Source organism: Nerophis lumbriciformis, linkage group LG07 (assembly GCF_033978685.3).
Source record: "Nerophis lumbriciformis linkage group LG07, RoL_Nlum_v2.1, whole genome shotgun sequence".
Taxonomy (NCBI): domain Eukaryota; kingdom Metazoa; phylum Chordata; class Actinopteri; order Syngnathiformes; family Syngnathidae; genus Nerophis; species Nerophis lumbriciformis.
The window spans coordinates 51117146-51143843 of record NC_084554.2 but is presented as its reverse complement, the minus strand read 5'-3'; the positions used below and the strand labels follow the sequence as shown (position 1 = coordinate 51143843).

Below are 26698 nucleotides of genomic sequence, written 5' to 3'. Positions count from 1 at the left end.
AGAGCGTTCCTTAGACTCGGAGCGGCGGAGCAGAAAGCCCGGTCTCCCATTGTTCGTAGCTTTGTCCTTGGTATCTGCGACTAATATATGGAACATATTTTAGTGGGTGTGGCTTATATACTGTATAGTTGGTTAAATGCTATTATTACCGTATTTTTCGGACAATAAGTCGCAGTTTTTTTTCATAGTTTGTCCGGGGGTGCGACTTATACTCCGGAGCGACTTGAACTCCGAAAAATACTGTATATAATAATAATCATAATAATAATAATAGATTTTATTTGTAAAAAGCACTTTCCATTGAGCAAACAACCTCAAAGTGCTACAGTGTATTAAAAAATAAAAAGATAATAACAATAAATACAAATACAATCTAGAACGAGCACGTATATATATCTACAAAAAGGCTTTTTAAAAAAAAAAATTTTAAGAAGGGTTTTTAAGCCTTTTTAAAAGCATTCACAGTCTGTGGTGCCCTCAGGTGGTCAGGGAGAGCGTTCCACAGACTGGGATTGCGGATTGTTTGTAGCTTTTTCCTTGGTATCTGCGACTTATAGTCCGGTGCGGCTAATATATGGAACATATTTTAGTGGGTGTGGCTTATATACCGTATAGTTGGTTAAATACTATTATTAGAAGTTTGTCCTGATAATGGGTGAGGAAGGCAGATATTGACAGAAGTTAGTAAGTAAATGTGGTGTTCCAGGACCAAGGTGGGGCGGGAGCAAAGAAGCTGGAGGACTGTCGCTCGTCACGCATGAAGGTGCTCCAGCTGGACGTCTGCAGCGACCAGCAGGTGGTCGACGCCGTGGACTTCATCCGAGATCACCTGGGGGAGGCGCAGAGAGGTAGAAGGTGGTGGCGCCGCTGCTTGTCACCTTAGAGACTAAAGTTGTGTCCCAAGGTCTGTGGGCGCTGGTCAACAACGCGGGCGTGTCCGCCTTGGGAGAGGTGGAGTTTACGTCCATGGACACCTACAAGCGCGTGTCAGAGGTCAACCTGTGGGGCACCGTCAGGGTCACCAAAGCTGCTCTGCCGCTAATTCGTCGAGCTAAAGGTGAGCGACCACACCATGGCATTTCTGGGTGCTAACAATGCGAGCAACATTCCTGACAGGAGTAATTCCATAAGACGTGTGGACTTTGGAGCTGCAATGGAACACATAACTTCAACACAAGCAGAATATTACAATAATCCTCCACTGCTTGGTTCTGACTCAACTATTAACTCAGACGTTCACGGCCAACGTTCCCTCTGAGGTGCGCGCCTGTGCAATTGCGCACTGCTCAAGCGTCCTCTGCCACGCACAAAATCAAATAAAAAATTAAGCACGTAACAATTTTCGACACACGGACACGACAGAGAAAACAGTTTTCGTCATCATTGTTCAAATATTGTAACGTCTGTCGAGACGCTTTGAGGACATGAATTATATCCATCACTTTACTTTCAACCAATTTTACGTTCAATCTTTCAATCAATCTTACGTTCAATTTTTCAACCAATCTTACGTTCAATTTTTCAACCAATTTTACGTTCAATCTTTCAACCAATTTTACGTTCGATCTTTTAACCAATTTTACGTTCGATCTTTCAACCAATTTTACGTTCAATCTTTCAACCAATTTTACATCCGATCTTTCAACCAATTTTACGTTCAATCTTTCAACCAATTTTACGTTCAATCTTTCAACCAATTTTACGTTCGATCTTTCAACCAATTTTACGTTCGATCTTTCAACCAATTTTACGTTCAATCTTTCAACCAATTTTACGTTCAATCTTTCAACCAATCTTACGTTCAATTTTTCAACCAATTTTACATTCAATCTTTCAACCAATTTTACGTTCAATCTTTCAAACAATTTTACGTTCAATTTTTCAACCAATTTTACGTTCAATTTTTCAACCAATTTTACTTTTAATCTTTCAACCAATCTTACGTTCGATCTTTCAACTAATTTTACGTTCGATCTTTCAACCAATTTTACATTCAATCTTTTAACCAATTTTACGTTCAATCTTTCAACCAATCTTACGTTCAATTTTTCCACCAAATTTACGTTCAATCTTTCAACCAATTTTTCAACCAATTTTTCGTCCAATCTTTCAACCAATTTTACGTTCAATCTTTCAACCAATTTTACGTTCAATTTTTTCAATCTTTCAACCAATTTTACGTTCAATCTTTCAACCAATCTTACATTCAATTTTTCAACCAATTTTATGTTAAATTTTACGTTCAATCTTTCAACCAATTTTACGTTCAATCTTTCAACCAATTTTACGTTCGATCTTTCAACCAATTTTACGTTCGATCTTTCAACCAATTTTACGTTCAATCTTTCAACCAATTTTACGTTCAATCTTTCAACCAATCTTACGTTCAATTTTTCAACCAATTTTACATTCAATCTTTCAACCAATTTTACGTTCAATTTTTCAACCAATTTTACGTTCAATCTTTCAACCAATTTTACGTTCAATCTTTCAACCAATTTTACGTTCAATCTTTCAACCAATTTTACGTTCGATCTTTCAACCAATTTTACGTTCGATCTTTCAACCAATTTTACGTTCAATCTTTCAACCAATTTTACGTTCAATCTTTCAACCAATCTTACGTTCAATTTTTCAACCAATCTTACGTTCAATTTTTCAACCAATCTTACGTTCAATTTTTCAACCAATCTTACGTTCAATTTTTCAACCAATCTTGCGTTAAATTTTTCAACCAATCTTACGTTCAATTTTTCAACCAATCTTACGTTCAATTTTTCAACCAATTTTACATTCAATCTTTCAACCAATTTTACGTCCAATCTTTCAACCAATTTTGCATTCAATCTTTCAACCAATTTTACGTTCGATCTTCCAACCAATTTTACGTTCGATCTTTCAACCAATTTTACGTTCAATCTTTCAATCGATTTTACGTTCAATCTTTCAATCGATTTTACGTTCAATCTTTCAACCAATCTTACGTTCAATTTTCGTCATCATTGTTCAAATATTGTAACGTCTGTCGAGACGCTTTGAGGACATGAATTATATCCATCACTTTACTTTCAACCAATTTTACGTTCAATCTTTCAATCGATTTTACGTTCAATCTTTCAACCAATCTTACGTTCAATTTTCGTCATCATTGTTCAAATATTGTAACGTCTGTCGAGACGCTTTGAGGACATGAATTATATCCATCACTTTACTTTCAACCAATTTTACGTTCAATCTTTCAACCAATCTTACGTTCAATCTTTCAATCAATCTTACGTTCAATCTTTCAATCAATCTTACGTTCAATTTTTCCACCAATTTTACGTTCAATTTTTCAACCAATTTTACGTCCAATCTTTCAACCAATTTTACGTTCAATCTTTCAACCAATTTTACGTTCAATCTTTCAGCCAATTTTACGTTCAATTTTTCAACCAATTTTATGTTCAATTTTTCAACCAATTCTGCGTTAAATTTTTCAATCAATCTTACGTTCAATCTTTCAACCAATTTTACGTCCAATCTTTCAACCAATCTTACGTTCGATCTTTCAACCAATTTTACGTTCAATCTTTCAACCAATCTTACGTTCAATATTTCGACTAATTTTATATTCAATCTTTCAACCAATTTTACGTTCAATCTTTCAACCAATTTTACGTTCAATCTTTCAACCAATTTTACGTCCAATCTTTCAACCAATTTTACGTTCAATCTTTCAACCAATTTTACGTTCAATCTTTCAACCAATCTTACGTTCGATCTTTCAACCAATTTTACTTTTAATCTTTCAACCAATTTTACGTTCGATCTTTCAACCAATTTTACGTTCAATCTTTCAACCAATCTTACGTTCAATCTTTCAACCAATCTTATGTTCAATCTTTCAATCAATCTTACGTTCAATTTTTCCACCAATTTTACGTTCAATTTTTCAAACAATTTTACGTCCAATCTTTCAACCAATTTTACGTTCAATCTTTCAACCAATTTTGCATTCAATCTTTCAACCAATTTTACGTTCGATCTTTCAACCAATTTTACGTTCGATCTTTCAACCAATTTTACGTTCGATCTTTCAACCAATTTTACGTCCAATCTTTCAACCAATTTTACGTTCAATCTTTCAACCAATTTTACGTTCAATCTTTCAACCAATCTTACGTTCAATCTTTCAACCAATCTTACGTCCAATCTTTCAACCAATCTTACATTCAATCTTTCAACCAATTTTACGTTCAATCTTTCAACCAATCTTACGTTCGATCTTTCAACTAATTTTACGTTCGATCTTTCAACCAATTTTACGTTCAATCTTTCAACCAATCTTACGTTCGATCTTTCAACCAATTTTACTTTTAATCTTTCAACCAATCTTACGTTCGATCTTTCAACCAATTTTACGTTCGATCTTTCAACCAATTTTACGTCCAATCCTTCAACCAATTTTACGTCCAATCTTTCAACCAATTTTGCATTCAAACTTTCAACCAATTTTACATTCAATCTTTCAACCAATTTTACATTTAATCTTTCAACCAATTCTGCGTTAAATTTTTTAATCAATCTTACGTTCAATTTTTCAACCAATTTTACTTTTAATCTTTCAACCAATTTTACGTCCAATCTTTCAACCAATTTTACGTTCAATCTTTCAACCAATTTTACGTTCAATCTTTCAACCAATCTTACGTTCAATCTTTTAACCAATTTTACGTTCAATCTTTCAACCAATTTTACATTCAATCTTTCAACCAATTTTACGTTCAATCTTTCAACCAATCTTATGTTCGATCTTTCAACCAATCTTACGTCCAATCTTTCAACCAATATTACATTCAATCTTTCAACCAATTTTACGTTCGATCTTTCAACCAATTTTACGTCCAATCTTTCAACCAATTTTACGTCCAATTTTTCAACCAATTTTACGTCCAATCTTTCAACCAATATTACATTTAATCTTTCAACCACTTTTACGTTCAATCTTTCAACCAATCTTACATTCGATCTTCCAAACAATTTTACTTTTAATCTTTCAACCAATCTTACGTTCGATCTTTCAACCAATTTTACATTCGATCTTTCAACCAATTTCACGTCCAATCTTTCAACCAATTTTACGTTCAATTTTTCAACCAATTTTACATCCAATCTTTCAACCAATTTTACATTCAATCTTTCAACCAATTTTACGTTCAATCTTTCAACCAATCTTACGTTCGATCTTTCAACCAATCTTATGTTCGATCTTTCAACCAATTTTACGTTCAATCTTTCAATCAATCTTACGTTCGATCTTTCAACCAATCTTACGTTCAATTTTTCCACCAAACTTACGTTCAATTTTTCAACCAATTTTACGTTCTATCTTTCAACCAATTCTGCGTTAAATTTTTCAATCAATCTTACATTCAATTTTTCAACCAATTTTACGTTCAATCTTTCAACCAATTTTACGTTCGATCTTTCAACCAATTTTACATTCAATCTTTCAACCAATCTTACGTTCGATCTTTCAACCAATTTTACGTTCAATCTTTCAACCAATCTTACATCCAATCTTTCAACCAATATTACATTCAATCTTTCAACCAATTTTACGTTCGATCTTTCAACCAATTTTACGTTCAATCTTTCAACCAATCTTATGTTCAATCTTTCAATCAATCTTACGTTCAATTTTTCCACCAATTTTACGTTCAATTTTTCAAACAATTTTACGTCCAATCTTTCAACCAATTTTACGTTCAATCTTTCAACCAATTTTGCATTCAATCTTTCAACCAATTTTACGTTCGATCTTTCAACCAATTTTACGTTCGATCTTTCAACCAATTTTACGTTCGATCTTTCAACCAATTTTACGTCCAATCTTTCAACCAATTTTACGTTCAATCTTTCAACCAATTTTACGTTCAATCTTTCAACCAATCTTACGTTCAATCTTTCAACCAATCTTACGTCCAATCTTTCAACCAATCTTACATTCAATCTTTCAACCAATTTTACGTTCAATCTTTCAACCAATCTTACGTTCGATCTTTCAACTAATTTTACGTTCGATCTTTCAACCAATTTTACGTTCAATCTTTCAACCAATCTTACGTTCGATCTTTCAACCAATTTTACTTTTAATCTTTCAACCAATCTTACGTTCGATCTTTCAACCAATTTTACGTTCGATCTTTCAACCAATTTTACGTCCAATCCTTCAACCAATTTTACGTCCAATCTTTCAACCAATTTTGCATTCAAACTTTCAACCAATTTTACATTCAATCTTTCAACCAATTTTACATTTAATCTTTCAACCAATTCTGCGTTAAATTTTTTAATCAATCTTACGTTCAATTTTTCAACCAATTTTACTTTTAATCTTTCAACCAATTTTACGTCCAATCTTTCAACCAATTTTACGTTCAATCTTTCAACCAATTTTACGTTCAATCTTTCAACCAATCTTACGTTCAATCTTTTAACCAATTTTACGTTCAATCTTTCAACCAATTTTACATTCAATCTTTCAACCAATTTTACGTTCAATCTTTCAACCAATCTTATGTTCGATCTTTCAACCAATCTTACGTCCAATCTTTCAACCAATATTACATTCAATCTTTCAACCAATTTTACGTTCGATCTTTCAACCAATTTTACGTCCAATCTTTCAACCAATTTTACGTCCAATTTTTCAACCAATTTTACGTCCAATCTTTCAACCAATATTACATTTAATCTTTCAACCACTTTTACGTTCAATCTTTCAACCAATCTTACATTCGATCTTCCAAACAATTTTACTTTTAATCTTTCAACCAATCTTACGTTCGATCTTTCAACCAATTTTACATTCGATCTTTCAACCAATTTCACGTCCGATCTTTCAACCAATTTTACGTTCAATTTTTCAACCAATTTTACATCCAATCTTTCAACCAATTTTACATTCAATCTTTCAACCAATTTTACGTTCAATCTTTCAACCAATCTTACGTTCGATCTTTCAACCAATCTTATGTTCGATCTTTCAACCAATTTTACGTTCAATCTTTCAATCAATCTTACGTTCGATCTTTCAACCAATCTTACGTTCAATTTTTCCACCAAACTTACGTTCAATTTTTCAACCAATTTTACGTTCTATCTTTCAACCAATTCTGCGTTAAATTTTTCAATCAATCTTACATTCAATTTTTCAACCAATTTTACGTTCAATCTTTCAACCAATTTTACGTTCGATCTTTCAACCAATTTTACGTTCAATCTTTCAACCAATCTTACGTTCGATCTTTCAACCAATTTTACGTTCAATCTTTCAACCAATCTTACATCCAATCTTTCAACCAATATTACATTCAATCTTTCAACCAATTTTACGTTCGATCTTTCAACCAATTTTACGTCCAATCTTTCAACCAATTTTACGTCCAATTTTACGTCCAATCTTTCAACCAATATTACATTTAATCTTTCAACCACTTTTACGTTCAATCTTTCAACCAATCTTACATTCGATCTTCCAAACAATTTTACTTTTAATCTTTCAACCAATCTTACGTTCGATCTTTCAACCAATTTTACATTCGATCTTTCAACCAATTTCACGTCCAATCTTTCAACCAATTTTACGTTCAATTTTTCAACCAATTTTACATCCAATCTTTCAACCAATTTTACATTCAATCTTTCAACCAATTTTACGTTCAATCTTTCAACCAATCTTATGTTCGATCTTTCAACCAATTTTACGTTCAATCTTTCAATCAATCTTACGTTCGATCTTTCAACCAATCTTACGTTCAATTTTTCCACCAAACTTACGTTCAATTTTTCAACCAATTTTACGTTCTATCTTTCAACCAATTCTGCGTTAAATTTTTCAATCAATCTTACATTCAATTTTTCAACCAATTTTACGTTCAATCTTTCAACCAATTTTACGTTCGATCTTTCAACCAATTTTACGTTCAATCTTTCAACCAATTTTACGTTCGATCTTTCAACCAATTTTACGTTCGATCTTTCAACCAATCTTACGTCCAATCTTTCAACCAATATTACATTCAATCTTTCAACCAATTTTACGTTCGATCTTTCAACCAATTTTACGTCCAATCTTTCAACCAATTTTACGTCCAATTTTTCAACCAATTTTACGTCCAATCTTTCAACCAATATTACATTTAATCTTTCAACCACTTTTACGTTCAATCTTTCAACCAATCTTACGTTCGATCTTCCAAACAATTTTACTTTTAATCTTTCAACCAATCTTACGTTCGATCTTTCAACCAATTTTACATTCGATCTTTCAACCAATTTCACGTCCAATCTTTCAACCAATTTTACGTCCGATCTTTCAACCAATTTCACGTCCAATCTTTCAACCAATTTTACGTCCGATCTTTCAACCAATTTTACGTTCAATCTTTTAACCAATTTTACGTTCAATCTTTTAACCAATTTTACGTTCAATCTTTTAACCAATCTTACGTTCAATCTTTCAACCAATTTTACGTTCAATCTTTCAACCAATTTTACGTTCAATTTTTCAACCAATTTTACGTCCAATCTTTCAACCAATTTTACGTTTGATCTTTCATCCAATTTTACGTTCAATTTTTCAACCAATTTTACATCCAATCTTTCAACCAATTTTACGTTCAATCTTTCAACCAATCTTACGTTCGATCTTTCAACCAATTTTACGTTCGATCTTTCAACCAATTTTACGTCCAATCTTTCAACCAATTTTACGTTCAATCTTTCAACCAATCTTACATTCAATTTTTCCACCAATTTTACGTTCAATTTTTCAACCAATTTTACGTCCAATCTTTCAACCAATTTTACGTTCAATCTTTCAACCAATTCTGCGTTAAATTTTTCAATCAATCTTATGTTCAATTTTTCAACCAATTTTACGTCCAATCTTTCAACCAATTTTACATCCAATCTTTCAACCAATTTTGCATTAAATCTTTCAACCAATTTTACGTTCAATCTTTTAACCAATTTTACGTTCAATCTTTTAACCAATTTTACATTCAATCTTTTAACCAATCTTACGTTCAATCTTTCAACCAATTTTACGTTCAATCTTTCAACCAATTTTACGTTCAATCTTTCAACCAATTTTGCGTTTAATCTTTCAACCAATTTTACGTTCAATTTTTCAACCAATCTTACGTTCAATCTTTCAACCAATCTTACGTTCAATTTTTCAACCAATTTTACGTTCAATCTTTCAACCAATCTTACGTTCAATTTTTCAACCAATTTTACGTTCAATCTTTCAACCAATCTTACGTTCGATCTTCCAACCAATTTTACTTTTAATCTTTCAACCAATTTTACATTCAATCTTTCAACCAATTTTACGTTCAATCTTTCAACCAATCTTATGTTCGATCTTTCAACCAATCTTACGTCCAATCTTTCAACCAATATTACATTCAATCTTTCAACCAATTTTACGTTCGATCTTTCAACCAATTTTACGTCCAATCTTTCAACCAATTTTACGTCCAATTTTTCAACCAATTTTACGTCCAATCTTTCAACCAATATTACATTTAATCTTTCAACCACTTTTACGTTCAATCTTTCAACCAATCTTACATTCGATCTTCCAAACAATTTTACTTTTAATCTTTCAACCAATCTTACGTTCGATCTTTCAACCAATTTTACATTCGATCTTTCAACCAATTTCACGTCCAATCTTTCAACCAATTTTACGTTCAATTTTTCAACCAATTTTACATCCAATCTTTCAACCAATTTTACATTCAATCTTTCAACCAATTTTACGTTCAATCTTTCAACCAATCTTACGTTCGATCTTTCAACCAATCTTATGTTCGATCTTTCAACCAATTTTACGTTCAATCTTTCAATCAATCTTACGTTCGATCTTTCAACCAATCTTACGTTCAATTTTTCCACCAAACTTACGTTCAATTTTTCAACCAATTTTACGTTCTATCTTTCAACCAATTCTGCGTTAAATTTTTCAATCAATCTTACATTCAATTTTTCAACCAATTTTACGTTCAATCTTTCAACCAATTTTACGTTCGATCTTTCAACCAATTTTACGTTCAATCTTTCAACCAATCTTACGTTCGATCTTTCAACCAATTTTACGTTCAATCTTTCAACCAATCTTACATCCAATCTTTCAACCAATATTACATTCAATCTTTCAACCAATTTTACGTTCGATCTTTCAACCAATTTTACGTCCAATCTTTCAACCAATTTTACGTCCAATTTTACGTTCGATCTTTCAACCAATTTTACGTCCAATCTTTCAACCAATTTTACGTCCAATTTTACGTCCAATCTTTCAACCAATATTACATTTAATCTTTCAACCACTTTTACGTTCAATCTTTCAACCAATCTTACATTCGATCTTCCAAACAATTTTACTTTTAATCTTTCAACCAATCTTACGTTCGATCTTTCAACCAATTTTACATTCGATCTTTCAACCAATTTCACGTCCAATCTTTCAACCAATTTTACGTTCAATTTTTCAACCAATTTTACATCCAATCTTTCAACCAATCTTACGTTCAATCTTTCAACCAATTTCACGTCCAATCTTTCAACCAATTTTACGTTCAATCTTTCAACCAATCTTATGTTCGATCTTTCAACCAATTTTACATTCAATCTTTCAACCAATCTTATGTTCGATCTTTCAACCAATTTTACGTTCAATCTTTCAATCAATCTTACGTTCGATCTTTCAACCAATCTTACGTTCAATTTTTCCACCAAACTTACGTTCAATTTTTCAACCAATTTTACGTTCTATCTTTCAACCAATTCTGCGTTAAATTTTTCAATCAATCTTACATTCAATTTTTCAACCAATTTTACGTTCAATCTTTCAACCAATTTTACGTTCGATCTTTCAACCAATTTTACGTTCAATCTTTCAACCAATCTTACGTTCGATCTTTCAACCAATTTTACGTTCAATCTTTCAACCAATCTTACATCCAATCTTTCAACCAATATTACATTCAATCTTTCAACCAATTTTACGTTCGATCTTTCAACCAATTTTACGTCCAATCTTTCAACCAATTTTACGTCCAATTTTACGTCCAATCTTTCAACCAATATTACATTTAATCTTTCAACCACTTTTACGTTCAATCTTTCAACCAATCTTACATTCGATCTTCCAAACAATTTTACTTTTAATCTTTCAACCAATCTTACGTTCGATCTTTCAACCAATTTTACATTCGATCTTTCAACCAATTTCACGTCCAATCTTTCAACCAATTTTACGTTCAATTTTTCAACCAATTTTACATCCAATCTTTCAACCAATTTTACATTCAATCTTTCAACCAATTTTACGTTCAATCTTTCAACCAATCTTATGTTCGATCTTTCAACCAATTTTACGTTCAATCTTTCAATCAATCTTACGTTCGATCTTTCAACCAATCTTACGTTCAATTTTTCCACCAAACTTACGTTCAATTTTTCAACCAATTTTACGTTCTATCTTTCAACCAATTCTGCGTTAAATTTTTCAATCAATCTTACATTCAATTTTTCAACCAATTTTACGTTCAATCTTTCAACCAATTTTACGTTCGATCTTTCAACCAATTTTACGTTCAATCTTTCAACCAATTTTACGTTCGATCTTTCAACCAATTTTACGTTCGATCTTTCAACCAATCTTACGTCCAATCTTTCAACCAATATTACATTCAATCTTTCAACCAATTTTACGTTCGATCTTTCAACCAATTTTACGTCCAATCTTTCAACCAATTTTACGTCCAATTTTTCAACCAATTTTACGTCCAATCTTTCAACCAATATTACATTTAATCTTTCAACCACTTTTACGTTCAATCTTTCAACCAATCTTACGTTCGATCTTCCAAACAATTTTACTTTTAATCTTTCAACCAATTTTACGTTCGATCTTTCAACCAATTTTACATTCGATCTTTCAACCAATTTCACGTCCAATCTTTCAACCAATTTTACGTCCGATCTTTCAACCAATTTCACGTCCAATCTTTCAACCAATTTTACGTCCGATCTTTCAACCAATTTTACGTTCAATCTTTTAACCAATTTTACGTTCAATCTTTTAACCAATTTTACGTTCAATCTTTTAACCAATCTTACGTTCAATCTTTCAACCAATTTTACGTTCAATCTTTCAACCAATTTTACGTTCAATTTTTCAACCAATTTTACGTCCAATCTTTCAACCAATTTTACGTTTGATCTTTCATCCAATTTTACGTTCAATTTTTCAACCAATTTTACATCCAATCTTTCAACCAATTTTACGTTCAATCTTTCAACCAATCTTACGTTCGATCTTTCAACCAATTTTACGTTCGATCTTTCAACCAATTTTACGTCCAATCTTTCAACCAATTTTACGTTCAATCTTTCAACCAATCTTACATTCAATTTTTCCACCAATTTTACGTTCAATTTTTCAACCAATTTTACGTCCAATCTTTCAACCAATTTTACGTTCAATCTTTCAACCAATTCTGCGTTAAATTTTTCAATCAATCTTATGTTCAATTTTTCAACCAATTTTACGTCCAATCTTTCAACCAATTTTACATCCAATCTTTCAACCAATTTTGCATTAAATCTTTCAACCAATTTTACGTTCAATCTTTTAACCAATTTTACGTTCAATCTTTTAACCAATTTTACATTCAATCTTTTAACCAATCTTACGTTCAATCTTTCAACCAATTTTACGTTCAATCTTTCAACCAATTTTACGTTCAATCTTTCAACCAATTTTACGTTTAATCTTTCAACCAATTTTACGTTCAATTTTTCAACCAATCTTACGTTCAATCTTTCAACCAATCTTACGTTCAATTTTTCAACCAATTTTACGTTCAATCTTTCAACCAATCTTACGTTCAATTTTTCAACCAATTTTACGTTCAATCTTTCAACCAATCTTACGTTCGATCTTCCAACCAATTTTACTTTTAATCTTTCAACCAATTTTACATTCAATCTTTCAACCAATTTTACGTTCAATCTTTCAACCAATCTTATGTTCGATCTTTCAACCAATCTTACGTCCAATCTTTCAACCAATATTACATTCAATCTTTCAACCAATTTTACGTTCGATCTTTCAACCAATTTTACGTCCAATCTTTCAACCAATTTTACGTCCAATTTTTCAACCAATTTTACGTCCAATCTTTCAACCAATATTACATTTAATCTTTCAACCACTTTTACGTTCAATCTTTCAACCAATCTTACATTCGATCTTCCAAACAATTTTACTTTTAATCTTTCAACCAATCTTACGTTCGATCTTTCAACCAATTTTACATTCGATCTTTCAACCAATTTCACGTCCAATCTTTCAACCAATTTTACGTTCAATTTTTCAACCAATTTTACATCCAATCTTTCAACCAATTTTACATTCAATCTTTCAACCAATTTTACGTTCAATCTTTCAACCAATCTTACGTTCGATCTTTCAACCAATCTTATGTTCGATCTTTCAACCAATTTTACGTTCAATCTTTCAATCAATCTTACGTTCGATCTTTCAACCAATCTTACGTTCAATTTTTCCACCAAACTTACGTTCAATTTTTCAACCAATTTTACGTTCTATCTTTCAACCAATTCTGCGTTAAATTTTTCAATCAATCATACATTCAATTTTTCAACCAATTTTACGTTCAATCTTTCAACCAATTTTACGTTCGATCTTTCAACCAATTTTACGTTCAATCTTTCAACCAATCTTACGTTCGATCTTTCAACCAATTTTACGTTCAATCTTTCAACCAATCTTACATCCAATCTTTCAACCAATATTACATTCAATCTTTCAACCAATTTTACGTTCGATCTTTCAACCAATTTTACGTCCAATCTTTCAACCAATTTTACGTCCAATTTTACGTCCAATCTTTCAACCAATATTACATTTAATCTTTCAACCACTTTTACGTTCAATCTTTCAACCAATCTTACATTCGATCTTCCAAACAATTTTACTTTTAATCTTTCAACCAATCTTACGTTCGATCTTTCAACCAATTTTACATTCGATCTTTCAACCAATTTCACGTCCAATCTTTCAACCAATTTTACGTTCAATTTTTCAACCAATTTTACATCCAATCTTTCAACCAATTTTACATTCAATCTTTCAACCAATTTTACGTTCAATCTTTCAACCAATCTTATGTTCGATCTTTCAACCAATTTTACGTTCAATCTTTCAATCAATCTTACGTTCGATCTTTCAACCAATCTTACGTTCAATTTTTCCACCAAACTTACGTTCAATTTTTCAACCAATTTTACGTTCTATCTTTCAACCAATTCTGCGTTAAATTTTTCAATCAATCTTACATTCAATTTTTCAACCAATTTTACGTTCAATCTTTCAACCAATTTTACGTTCGATCTTTCAACCAATTTTACGTTCAATCTTTCAACCAATTTTACGTTCGATCTTTCAACCAATTTTACGTTCGATCTTTCAACCAATCTTACGTCCAATCTTTCAACCAATATTACATTCAATCTTTCAACCAATTTTACGTTCGATCTTTCAACCAATTTTACGTCCAATCTTTCAACCAATTTTACGTCCAATTTTTCAACCAATTTTACGTCCAATCTTTCAACCAATATTACATTTAATCTTTCAACCACTTTTACGTTCAATCTTTCAACCAATCTTACGTTCGATCTTCCAAACAATTTTACTTTTAATCTTTCAACCAATCTTACGTTCGATCTTTCAACCAATTTTACATTCGATCTTTCAACCAATTTCACGTCCAATCTTTCAACCAATTTTACGTCCGATCTTTCAACCAATTTCACGTCCAATCTTTCAACCAATTTTACGTCCGATCTTTCAACCAATTTTACGTTCAATCTTTTAACCAATTTTACGTTCAATCTTTTAACCAATTTTACGTTCAATCTTTTAACCAATCTTACGTTCAATCTTTCAACCAATTTTACGTTCAATCTTTCAACCAATTTTACGTTCAATTTTTCAACCAATTTTACGTCCAATCTTTCAACCAATTTTACGTTTGATCTTTCATCCAATTTTACGTTCAATTTTTCAACCAATTTTACATCCAATCTTTCAACCAATTTTACGTTCAATCTTTCAACCAATCTTACGTTCGATCTTTCAACCAATTTTACGTTCGATCTTTCAACCAATTTTACGTCCAATCTTTCAACCAATTTTACGTTCAATCTTTCAACCAATCTTACATTCAATTTTTCCACCAATTTTACGTTCAATTTTTCAACCAATTTTACGTCCAATCTTTCAACCAATTTTACGTTCAATCTTTCAACCAATTCTGCGTTAAATTTTTCAATCAATCTTATGTTCAATTTTTCAACCAATTTTACGTCCAATCTTTCAACCAATTTTACATCCAATCTTTCAACCAATTTTGCATTAAATCTTTCAACCAATTTTACGTTCAATCTTTTAACCAATTTTACGTTCAATCTTTTAACCAATTTTACATTCAATCTTTTAACCAATCTTACGTTCAATCTTTCAACCAATTTTACGTTCAATCTTTCAACCAATATTACGTTCAATCTTTCAACCAATTTTACGTTTAATCTTTCAACCAATTTTACGTTCAATTTTTCAACCAATCTTACGTTCAATCTTTCAACCAATCTTACGTTCAATTTTTCAACCAATTTTACGTTCAATCTTTCAACCAATCTTACGTTCGATCTTCCAACCAATTTTACTTTTAATCTTTCAACCAATTTTACGTTCAATCTTTCAACCAATTTTACGTTCAATCTTTCAACCAATTTTACGTTCAATTTTTCAACCAATTTTACATCCAATCTTTCAACCAATCTTACGTCCAATCTTTCAACCAATCTTACGTTCAATTTTTCAACCAATTTTACATTCTATCTTTCAACCAATTCTGCGTTAAATTTTTCAATCAATCTTACATTCAATTTTTCAACCAATTTTACGTTCGATCTTTCAACCAATTTTACGTTCGATCTTTCAACCAATCTTACGTTCAATCTTTCAACCAATCTTACGTCCAATCTTTCAACCAATATTACGTTCAATCTTTCAACCAATCTTACTTTCGATCTTTCAACCAATTTTACGTAAAATTTTTCAACCAATTTTACATCCGATCTTTCAACCAATTTTACGTTAAATTTTTCAACCAATTTTACGTCCTATCTTTCAACCAATATTACATTCAATCTTTCAACCACTTTTACGTTCAATCTTTCAACCAATTTTACGTTCAATCTTTCAACCAATCTTACGTTAAATTTTTCCACCAATTTTACGTTCAATTTTTCAACCAATTTTACGTCCAATCTTTCAACCAATTTTACGTTCAATCTTTCAACCAATTTTACGTTCAATCTTTCAACCAATTTTACGTTCAATCTTTCAACCAATTCTGCGTTAAATTTTTCAATCAATCTTATGTCAAATTTTTCAACCAATTTTACGTTCAATCTTTCTACCAATTTTACGTTCAATCTTTCAACCAATTCTGCGTTAAATTTTTCAATCAATCTTATGTCAAATTTTTCAACCAATTTTACGTTCAATCTTTCTACCAATTTTACTTTTAATCTTTCAACCAATTTTACGTTCAATCTTTCAACCAATCTTACGTTCGATCTTTCAACCAATTTTACTTTTAATCTTTCAACCAATCTTACGTTCGATCTTTCAACCAATTTTACGTTCGATCTTTCAACCAATTTTACGTTCGATCTTTCAACGAATTTTACGTCCCATTTTTCCACCAATTTTACATCCAATCTTTCAACCAATTTTACGTCCAATCTTTCAACCAATTTTACGTTTGATCTTTCAACGAATTTTACGTCCAATTTTTCCACCAATTTTACATCCAATCTTTCAACCAATCTTACGTCCAATCTTTCAACCAATCTCACGTTCAAGCTTTCAACCAATCAACTAACCGTAGGTTCAATCTTTGAACTAATCTTACGTCCAATCCATCAATTAATTTTACGTCCAATCTTTCAACCAATTTTACGTTTAATCTTTGAACAAATTTTGCGTCCAATCTTACGTTCAATTTTTCCACCAACTTTATGTCCAACTTTTCAACCAAGTTTTAGGCTTGAGAGAAAGATTGGTTGAACAATTGGACGTAGGATTGGTTGAAAGATTAAACGTAGGATTGGTTGAAAGAATAAACCTAGGATTGGTTGAAAGATTAAACGTAGGATTGGTTGAAAGAATAAACCTAGGGTTGGTTGAAAGATTAAACGTAGGGTTGGTTGAAAGATTGGACGCAGGATTGGTTGATAGATTAGACGTAGGGTTGGTTGAAAGATTGGACGTAGGGTTGGTTGAAAGATTGGACGTAGGATTGTTAGCGTGGGCTACATTGTGCTGTGTCAAAAGGATGTTGTGGTGTCGACAGGCCGCGTGGTGAACATGACCAGCTCCTACGCTCGCATGGGGGACGTCATGCGCTCGCCCGACTGCGTGTCCAAATACGGCGTGGAGGCCTTCTCAGACTGCCTGCGCTACGAGATGAAGCCCTGGGGGGTCAAAGTGTTGCTGGTGGAGCCGGGGAACTTCGCCGCCGCCACGGGCCTCCTGACCCGCCACGCGGCCGACAAGCTGTGGGCGGAGGCGCCGGCGGGCGTGCGGGAAGACTACGGCAGAGCCCACTTTGAGCGACGGGCGGCGCTGGTGCGCTCCTTCTGCAGCGGCGGACAGAAGGACGTGGGTCCTGTGGTGCAGGACGTTGTGGACGCCATCAGGTCCAAACGTCCTTACACCCGATACACCCCCATGGAGCCTCACTGCTGGATGCGCATGCAGCTGATGACGCATCTTCCTGCCGCGCTCTCAGACCTGCTCTACTTTTAAACGCTCTTTTTACTCATCCGCCATGACAACATTGCACTTTCTATCCTCATAACTACTCCATGTTATTTGATTCCATATTTTCTGTCACATAATACTGTAGATTGGTGCAAAAAGGCAATAATAATAATAATATTGTTATTATTAATATTTGTATTATTAATAATAATGATAATATTTATATTATTAATAATTATATTAGTATTATTATTTATAATTATATTAATATGGTTATTATTTATAATAATATTATTATTATTAACAACAATATTATTATTAATAGTTGTGTTATTATAAATAATACTAATAGTATTGTTATTAATACTATTATTATTAATAATAATAATATTATTATTATTATTAATAATAATAGTATTATTATTATTAATACTACTATTATTATTATTATTAATAATAATATTATTATTAATAATAATAATAGTATTAATAACAATACTATTAGTATTATTTATAATAACACAACTATTAATAATAATATTGTTGTTAATAATATTATTATAAATAATAACAATATTAATATAATTATAAATAATAATACTAATATCATTATTTAGTATTATTATTTATAATTATATTAATATTGTTATTATTTATAATATTGTTATTATTTATAATAATATTATTATTATTAACAACAATATTATTATTAATAGTTGTGTTATTATAAATAATACTAATAGTATTGTTATTAATACTATTATTATTATTAATAATAATAATAATATTATTATTATTAATAATAATAATATTATTATTATTAATAATATTATTATTATTAATACTACTATTATTATTATTATTATTATTAATAATAATAGTATTAATAACAATACTATTAGTATTATTTATAATAACACAACTATTAATAATAATATTGTTGTTAATAATAATAATATTATTATAAATAATAACAATATTAATATAATTATAAATAATAATACTAATATCATTATTTAGTATTATTATTTATAATTATATTAATATTGTTATTATTTATAATAATATTATTATTATTAACAACAATATTATTATTAATAGTTGTGTTATTATAAATAATACTAATAGTATTGTTATTAATGCTATTATTATTATTATTATTAATAATAATAATATTATTATTATTATTATTAATAATATATTATTAATAATAATACTAACAATAATAATATTATTATTAATAATAATAATAATAATATTCTTATTATTAATGATATTATTATTATTAATAATTATATGCATTCAATGTTGACACTGCAGTGTTTTAAATGAGCCCAAAATGGACGTTTTAGGTCAACTGTAACACCAAACACCACCAGGGGGCGCCCTTGGGTCATGTTTGATTTACTCTACTTGTACGTCTACATTTTAAAAAGTTTTTAAAAAAAATACGATTACTGAAACCAAGGGGGTGAAGTGGTCTTTTGATATATTGTTTTTCATGTATGAAAATTTAAAAAAAATATTTAAATAAAAAACGACTAGTTAAAATGTCGTTTTAAAATACGAAAAAAAAGCGTGTTTTGTGTTAAAAAGCAATAACTAATTCTAAAAGATTATTTGATTTTCATTTTATATTTCATGAAAGAATAATGAAAATCTCCATTGAACAGAAACGGAAAGACATTCTAAAGCCGGAAGTTGTGTTTTCAAAGTAATAGCGGGGATAATGCGGTACCCTAAAATGTCTTCATAGCTCTAGACAGAAATTATTTTAGACATGGCACGACGAGGAGATATTTTCTGTGACATAGTACTGTAGATTGGTGCAAAATACTTTAATAATAATAATAATAATAATAATGAGGAAGTAGAGCGCTCGTATGCATTCAATGTTGACACTGCAGTGTTTTAAATTAGCCCAAAATGGACGTTTTAGGTCAACTGTAACACCAAACACCACCAGGGGGCGCCCTTGAGTCATGTTTGATTTCCTCTACATTTTCAAAAATAAATCATATTTTAAAAAAGTTTTTAAAAATAGGATTACTGCAACCAAGGGGGTGAATTGGTCTTTTGATTTTTTTCACCCCATGTATGGAAATTGAAAAAAAAACAAAAAAAAACAGACGAGTTAAATGTCATTTTAAAATACGAAAAAAAAAGAAAAAAAAATCAAAGCGTGTTTTGTGTTAAAAAACAATAACTAATTCTAAAAGACGATTTGATTTTCATTTTATATTTCATGAAAGAAAAATGAAAATCTTCATTGGACAGAAACGGAAATACATTCTAAAGCCGGAAGTTGTGTTTTCGAAGTAATAGCGGGGATAATACGGCACCCTAAAATGTCTTCGTAGCTCTACACAGAAATGGTGTTAGACATGGAACAACGCAGATGAACATATGCACATATCGGTACGCACATTTCACACGAAAGTGGAGGGGAAAATGATTTGATCACGCACTATTATTCTTACAGGCCAGTCCACGGTCATGTTTTTAACTCGCTACTTCCGGTTTTGGTGTCGGAATATGTAAAACTTCCGTTTTGGTCTGTTTTCCCGTTTTTGTTTATTTGTGTGTTGATATTTATGTTTCTATGTCTAGAAGTATTAATATGTGGGTATATAAAGACGTTTCAGTCGCAGCCACACGGGTACCGTAGTAATTATCCCCGCTTTTATTTTGAAAATAACGTTAAAAAAAGTGTTTCCCGTTTCTATTTACTAGCGATTTTAAATGTTATATGAAATATAAAATTAAGTTATTTTTTTTAGATGTGTATGCTCTTCAATGCCAAAAAAATAACATTTTTTTCATATTCTAAAACCGGAAGTTGTGTTTTCAAAGTAAAAGCGGGGATAATACGGTAGCCTAAAATGTCTTCGTAGCTCTACACATAAATTATTTTCGAAATGGCACGACGGGGAAAAACATCTACAAATTTTGCTACGCACATTTCACACGAACGTGGAGGGGGAAGGATTTGATCACGCACCATTATTCTCACAGGCCAGTCCACGATCATGTCTTTAGCTCACTACTTCCGGTTTCGGTGTCGGAAAATGAAAAACATCCGTTTTGGTCTGTTTTTCCGTTTCTGTTTATTTGCACAATCAATCTGTGTAGAGATGTATGTGTCTATGTCTAGAATGATTCATATGTGGGTATCCAAAGACGTTTCAGTCACAACCGTAGTAATGATCCCCACTTTTATTTTGAAAATAAAAACGTGGAAAAAGCATTTTGTTTCCCGTTTCTAATTACTAGCGATTTTAATTTTTGTCACATGAAATATAAAATGAAAATCAAAAGGTGTTTTTTTTACTTGTTTATGCTCTTCAACGCCAAAAAAGGAAGAATATTTAGGGTTTTTTTTTCATGGAAGAAAAATAAAAAAATCTTCATTGAACAGAAACGGAAAGACAGACCAAAGGGCAGGGTTTTTTTTTGTTTTTTCATATTCAGAAACCGGAAGTTGTGTTGTCAAAGTAAAAGTGGTGATATTACGGTACCCTTAAATGTCTTCGTATTTTCCCGTTTCTATTTACTAGCGATTTTAAACTTTGTCACATGAAATATAAAATGAAAATCAAAAGTTTTTTTTTTTAATTGTTTATGCTCTTCAACACCAAAAATTAAGAATATTTAGGTTTTTTTTCATCGAAGAAAAACACAAATATTAATTGAACGGAAACGGAAAGACAGACCAAAAGGCAGTTTTTTTTTTTGTTTTTTCATATTCAGAAACCGGAAGTTGTGTTGTCAAAGTAAAAGTGGTGATATTATGGTAGCCTTAAATGTCTTCGTATTTTCCCGTTTCTATTTACTAGCGATTTTAAACTTTGTCACATGAAATATAAAATGAAAATCAAAAGTTGTTTTTTTTCATTGTTTATGCTCTTCAACACCAAAAATTAAGAATATTTAGGGTTTTTTTCATCGAAGAAAAACACAAATATTAATTGAACGGAAACGGAAAAACAGACCAAAAGGCAGGGTTTTTTTGTTTTTTTTTCATATTCAGAAACCGGAAGTTGTGTTGTCAAAGTAAAAGTGGTGATATTATGGTAGCCTTAAATGTCTTCGTATTTTCCCGTTTCTATTTACTAGCGATTTTAAACTTTGTCACATGAAATATAAAATGAAAATCAAAAGTTGTTTTTTTTCATTGTTTATGCTTTTCAACACCAAAAATTAAGAATATTTAGGTTTTTTTTCATCGAAGAAAAACACAAATATTAATTGAACGGAAACGGAAAAACAGACCAAAAGGCAGTGTTTTTTTTTTGTTTTTTCATATTCAGAAACCGGAAGTTGTGTTGTCAAGTGGTGATATTATGGTAGCCTTAAATGTCTTCGTATTTTCCCGTTTCTATTTTCTAGCGATTTTAAATTTTGTCATATGAAATATTAAAATGAAACACAAAACGTTTTATTAGATGTATATGCTCTTCAATACCAAAAAGGAAAAATATTTTGGGTTTTTTTTTTCATCGAAGAAAAATAAAAATCTTCATTGAACGGAAACGGAAATACAGACCAAAAGGCAGTTTTTTTTTTCATATTCAGAAACCGGAAGTTGTGTTGTCAAAGTAAAAGTGGTGATATTACGGTACCCTTAAATGTCTTCGTATTTTCCCGTTTCTATTTACTAGCGATTTTAAACTTTGTCACATGAAATATAAAATGAAAATCAAAAGTTTTTTTTTTAATTGTTTATGCTCTTCAACACCAAAAATTAAGAATATTTAGGTTTTTTTTCGTCGAAGAAAAACACAAATATTAATTGAACGGAAACGGAAAGACAGACCAAAAGGCAGTTTTTGTTTTGTTTTTTCATATTCAGAAACCGGAAGTTGTGTTGTCAAAGTAAAAGTGGTGATATTATGGTAGCCTTAAATGTCTTCGTATTTTCCCGTTTCTATTTACTAGCGATTTTAAACTTTGTCACATGAAATATAAAATGAAAATCAAAAGTTGTTTTTTTTCATTGTTTATGCTCTTCAACACCAAAAATTAAGAATATTTAGGGTTTTTTTCATCGAAGAAAAACACAAATATTAATTGAACGGAAACGGAAAAACAGACCAAAAGGCAGGGTTTTTTTGTTTTTTTTTCATATTCAGAAACCGGAAGTTGTGTTGTCAAAGTAAAAGTGGTGATATTATGGTAGCCTTAAATGTCTTCGTATTTTCCCGTTTCTATTTACTAGCGATTTTAAACTTTGTCACATGAAATATAAAATGAAAATCAAAAGTTGTTTTTTTTCATTGTTTATGCTTTTCAACACCAAAAATTAAGAATATTTAGGTTTTTTTTCATCGAAGAAAAACACAAATATTAATTGAACGGAAACGGAAAAACAGACCAAAAGGCAGTGTTTTTTTTTTGTTTTTTCATATTCAGAAACCGGAAGTTGTGTTGTCAAGTGGTGATATTATGGTAGCCTTAAATGTCTTCGTATTTTCCCGTTTCTATTTTCTAGCGATTTTAAATTTTGTCATATGAAATATTAAAATGAAACACAAAACGTTTTATTAGATGTATATGCTCTTCAATACCAAAAAGGAAAAATATTTTGGGTTTTTTTTTTCATCGAAGAAAAATAAAAATCTTCATTGAACGGAAACGGAAATACAGACCAAAAGGCAGTTTTTTTTTTCATATTCAGAAACCGGAAGTTGTGTTGTCAAAGTAAAAGTGGTGATACTACGGTACCCTTAAATGTCTTCGTATTTTCCCGTTTCTATTTACTAGCGATTTTAAACTTTGTCACATGAAATATAAAATGAAAATCAAAAGTTGTTTTTTTTCATTGTTTATGCTCTTCAACACCAAAAATTAAGAATATTTAGGTTTTTTTTCATCGAAGAAAAACACAAATATTAATTGAACGGAAACGGAAAGACAGACCAAAAGGCAGGTTTTTTTTTTTTTTTTCATATTCAGAAACCGGAAGTTGTGTTGTCAAAGTAAAAGTGGTGATATTACGGTACCCTTAAATGTCTTCGTATTTTCCCGTTTCTATTTACTAGCAATTTTAAATTTTGTCATATGAAATATTAAAATGAAACACAAAACGTTTTTTTAGATGTATATGCTCTTCAATACCAAAAAGGAAAAATATTTTGTTTTTTTTTTCATCGAAGAAAAATAAAAATCTTCATTGAACGGAAACGGAAATACAGACCAAAAGGCAGGTTTTTTTTTTTTTCATATTCAGAAACCGGAAGTTGTGTTGTCAAAGTAAAAGTGGTGATATTACGGTACACTTAAATGTCTTCGTATTTTCCCGTTTCTATTTACTAGCGACTTTAAACTTTGTCACATGAAATATAAAATGAAAATGAAAATTTGTTTTTTTTAATTGTTTATGCACTTCAACACCAAAAATGAAGAATATTTAGTTTTTTTTCGTCGAAGAAAAACACAAATATTAATTAAACGGAAACGGAAAGACAGACCAAAAGGCAGGTTTTTTTTTTTTTTTTTTCATATTCAGAAACCGGATGTTGTGTTGTCAAAGTAAAAGTGGTGGTATTACGGTACCCTTAAATGTCTTCGTATTTTCCCGTTTCTATTTACTAGCGATTTAAAATGTTGTCATATGAAATATAAAATGAAACTAGAACGTGTTTTTTTAGATGTATATGCTCTTCAATACCAAAAAGGAAAAATATTTTGGGGTTTTTTTCATCGAAGAAAAATAAAAATTTTCATTGAACGGAAACGGAAATACAGACCAAAAGGCAGGGTTTTGTTTTTTTTTCATATTCAGAAACCGGAAGTTGTGTTGTCAAAGTAAAAGTGGTGATATTACGGTACCCTTAAATGTCTTCGTATTTCCCCGTTTCTATTTACTAGCGATTTAAAATGTTGTCATATGAAATATAAAATGAAACTAGAACGTGTTTTTTTAGATGTATATGCCCTTCAATACCAAAAAGGAAAAATATTTTGGTTTTTTTTTCATCGAAGAAAAATAAAAATCTTCATTGAACGGAAACGGAAATACAGACCAAAAGGCAGGGTTTTTTTTTTCATATTCAGAAACCGGAAGTTGTGTTGTCAAAGTAAAAGTGGTGATATTACGGTACCCTTAAATGTCTTCGTATTTTCCCGTTTCTACTTACTAGCGATTTTAAATTTTGTCATATGAAATATTAAAATGAAACACAAAACGTTTTTTTTAGATGTACATGCTCTTCAATACCAAAAAAGAAAAATATTTTGTGTTTTTTTTCATCGAAGAAAAATAAAAAATCTTCATTGAACGGAAACGGAAATACAGACCAAAAGGCAGGTTTTTTTTTTTCATATTCAGAAACCGGAAGTTATGTTGTCAAAGTAAAGGTGGTGATATTACGGTACCCTTAAATGTCTTCGTATTTTCCCGTTTCTATTTACTAGCGATTTAAAATGTTGTCATATGAAATATAAAATGAAACTAGAACGTGTTTTTTTTAGATGTATATGCTCTTCAATACCAAAAAGGAAAAATATTTTGGGGTTTTTTTCATCGAAGAAAAATAAAAATTTTCATTGAACGGAAACGGAAATACAGACCAAAAGGCAGGGTTTTTTTTTTTTTTCATATTCAGAAACCGGAAGTTGTGTTGTCAAAGTAAAAGTGGTGATATTACGGTACCCTTAAATGTCTTCGTATTTCCCCGTTTCTATTTACTAGCGATTTAAAATGTTGTCATATGAAATATAAAATGAAACTAGAACGTGTTTTTTTAGATGTATATGCTCTTCAATACCAAAAAAATAAGAATATTTAGGGTTTTTTTTCATTTTCTTCTTTGTATTTAAAAAAATAAATACATAAAAAAATGTTTTTTGTTTTTTTTTGTGTACTAGAAAAAAATACTGTTTGACAATTATTGAATTTGAAAATGATTGTGAGACATACATATATTGTACTTTAAAAAGTATTTGATTGGTGGTTTGGTAAGCGAACCCACTTAGTACTGCATTGGTATGCTACGTTTATTGTAAATAACACACACTGTCATAAAAATCCAGAAATAAATTGTGCTTAAGAACACATCTTTACTATAAATCCAAAAGAGGGCACTTGAAATTGATCATTATTGTACAAGCCCACATCTTTAAAATGTAATATTTATCCCAGTTTACAGTACAGTTCATAATTGGAAAACTGTATATACAGACTGATGGAAAATATACTGAAAATGTGTTTTGTTTATGCAAGAAAACATCAGTAGTACAAGTACCTGCAAGTAAAACATCGTCCACTAGAGGTCACTGTTCAACCAACAAAACATGAGCAAAGTAGCAGAAGAAGAGCTCAAAATAAACCTTAAACACAATCGTCATTATATAGAACCATAATTATAAATATAAGCATTATTATATAAAAAAAAAAACATCACTAGATGTTCTAGAATAAATCCAATCCAAACAAACACGTAATGTTGTGTTTGCTTTGTGGTTGTGCTCGTAAAACTCGGTGTCAAAACAAACAAAACGTACAAAATAAAATAAAAATAAATAAATAAATGAAAATGTACTCACCGTGAATGTTGGAGTCAAGTTGTCGCGCCGCTTTGACGTTTTGACGAACTTTCAAACCAAATTACGTCATCTCCATTTTGGACTTCCACATAACCACGCCCACAAGGGGCGGGGCCTGAATGCGGAAATTGGCGAATAAAGATTGTAAACGATGTCTGCTCCGTTGTTGGAACGTGTTTATTTTTTAATGTTTTAATTGTATCGATTAAATCGCTGCTAAAAAAAATA

At 30.7% G+C, this 26698-nt stretch overlaps 1 protein-coding gene and 1 long non-coding RNA gene across 2 annotated transcripts in view; one reads left to right on the top strand and one right to left on the bottom strand.

The window, feature by feature from the left end:
- bdh1 (3-hydroxybutyrate dehydrogenase, type 1) overlaps positions 1–18079 on the top strand; it is a 34042-nt gene extending 15963 nt beyond the window's left edge. Inside the window, exons 3-5 of the mRNA XM_061964691.2 lie at positions 707–848; positions 905–1057; positions 17514–18079. Coding sequence (XP_061820675.1) covers positions 707–848; positions 905–1057; positions 17514–17968 — 750 coding nt within the window. The 3' untranslated portion in view covers positions 17969–18079. The remainder of the gene's footprint in view (positions 1–706; positions 849–904; positions 1058–17513) is intronic.
- Positions 425–26591, bottom strand: LOC133609183 (uncharacterized). Its single transcript, XR_009815669.1, has 2 exons — positions 26471–26591; positions 425–974 (listed from the first exon to the last, which is right to left on the bottom strand). It is a non-coding gene; the product is annotated as an uncharacterized lncRNA (long non-coding RNA).
- Between the last annotated feature and the right edge of the window lie 107 nt (positions 26592–26698).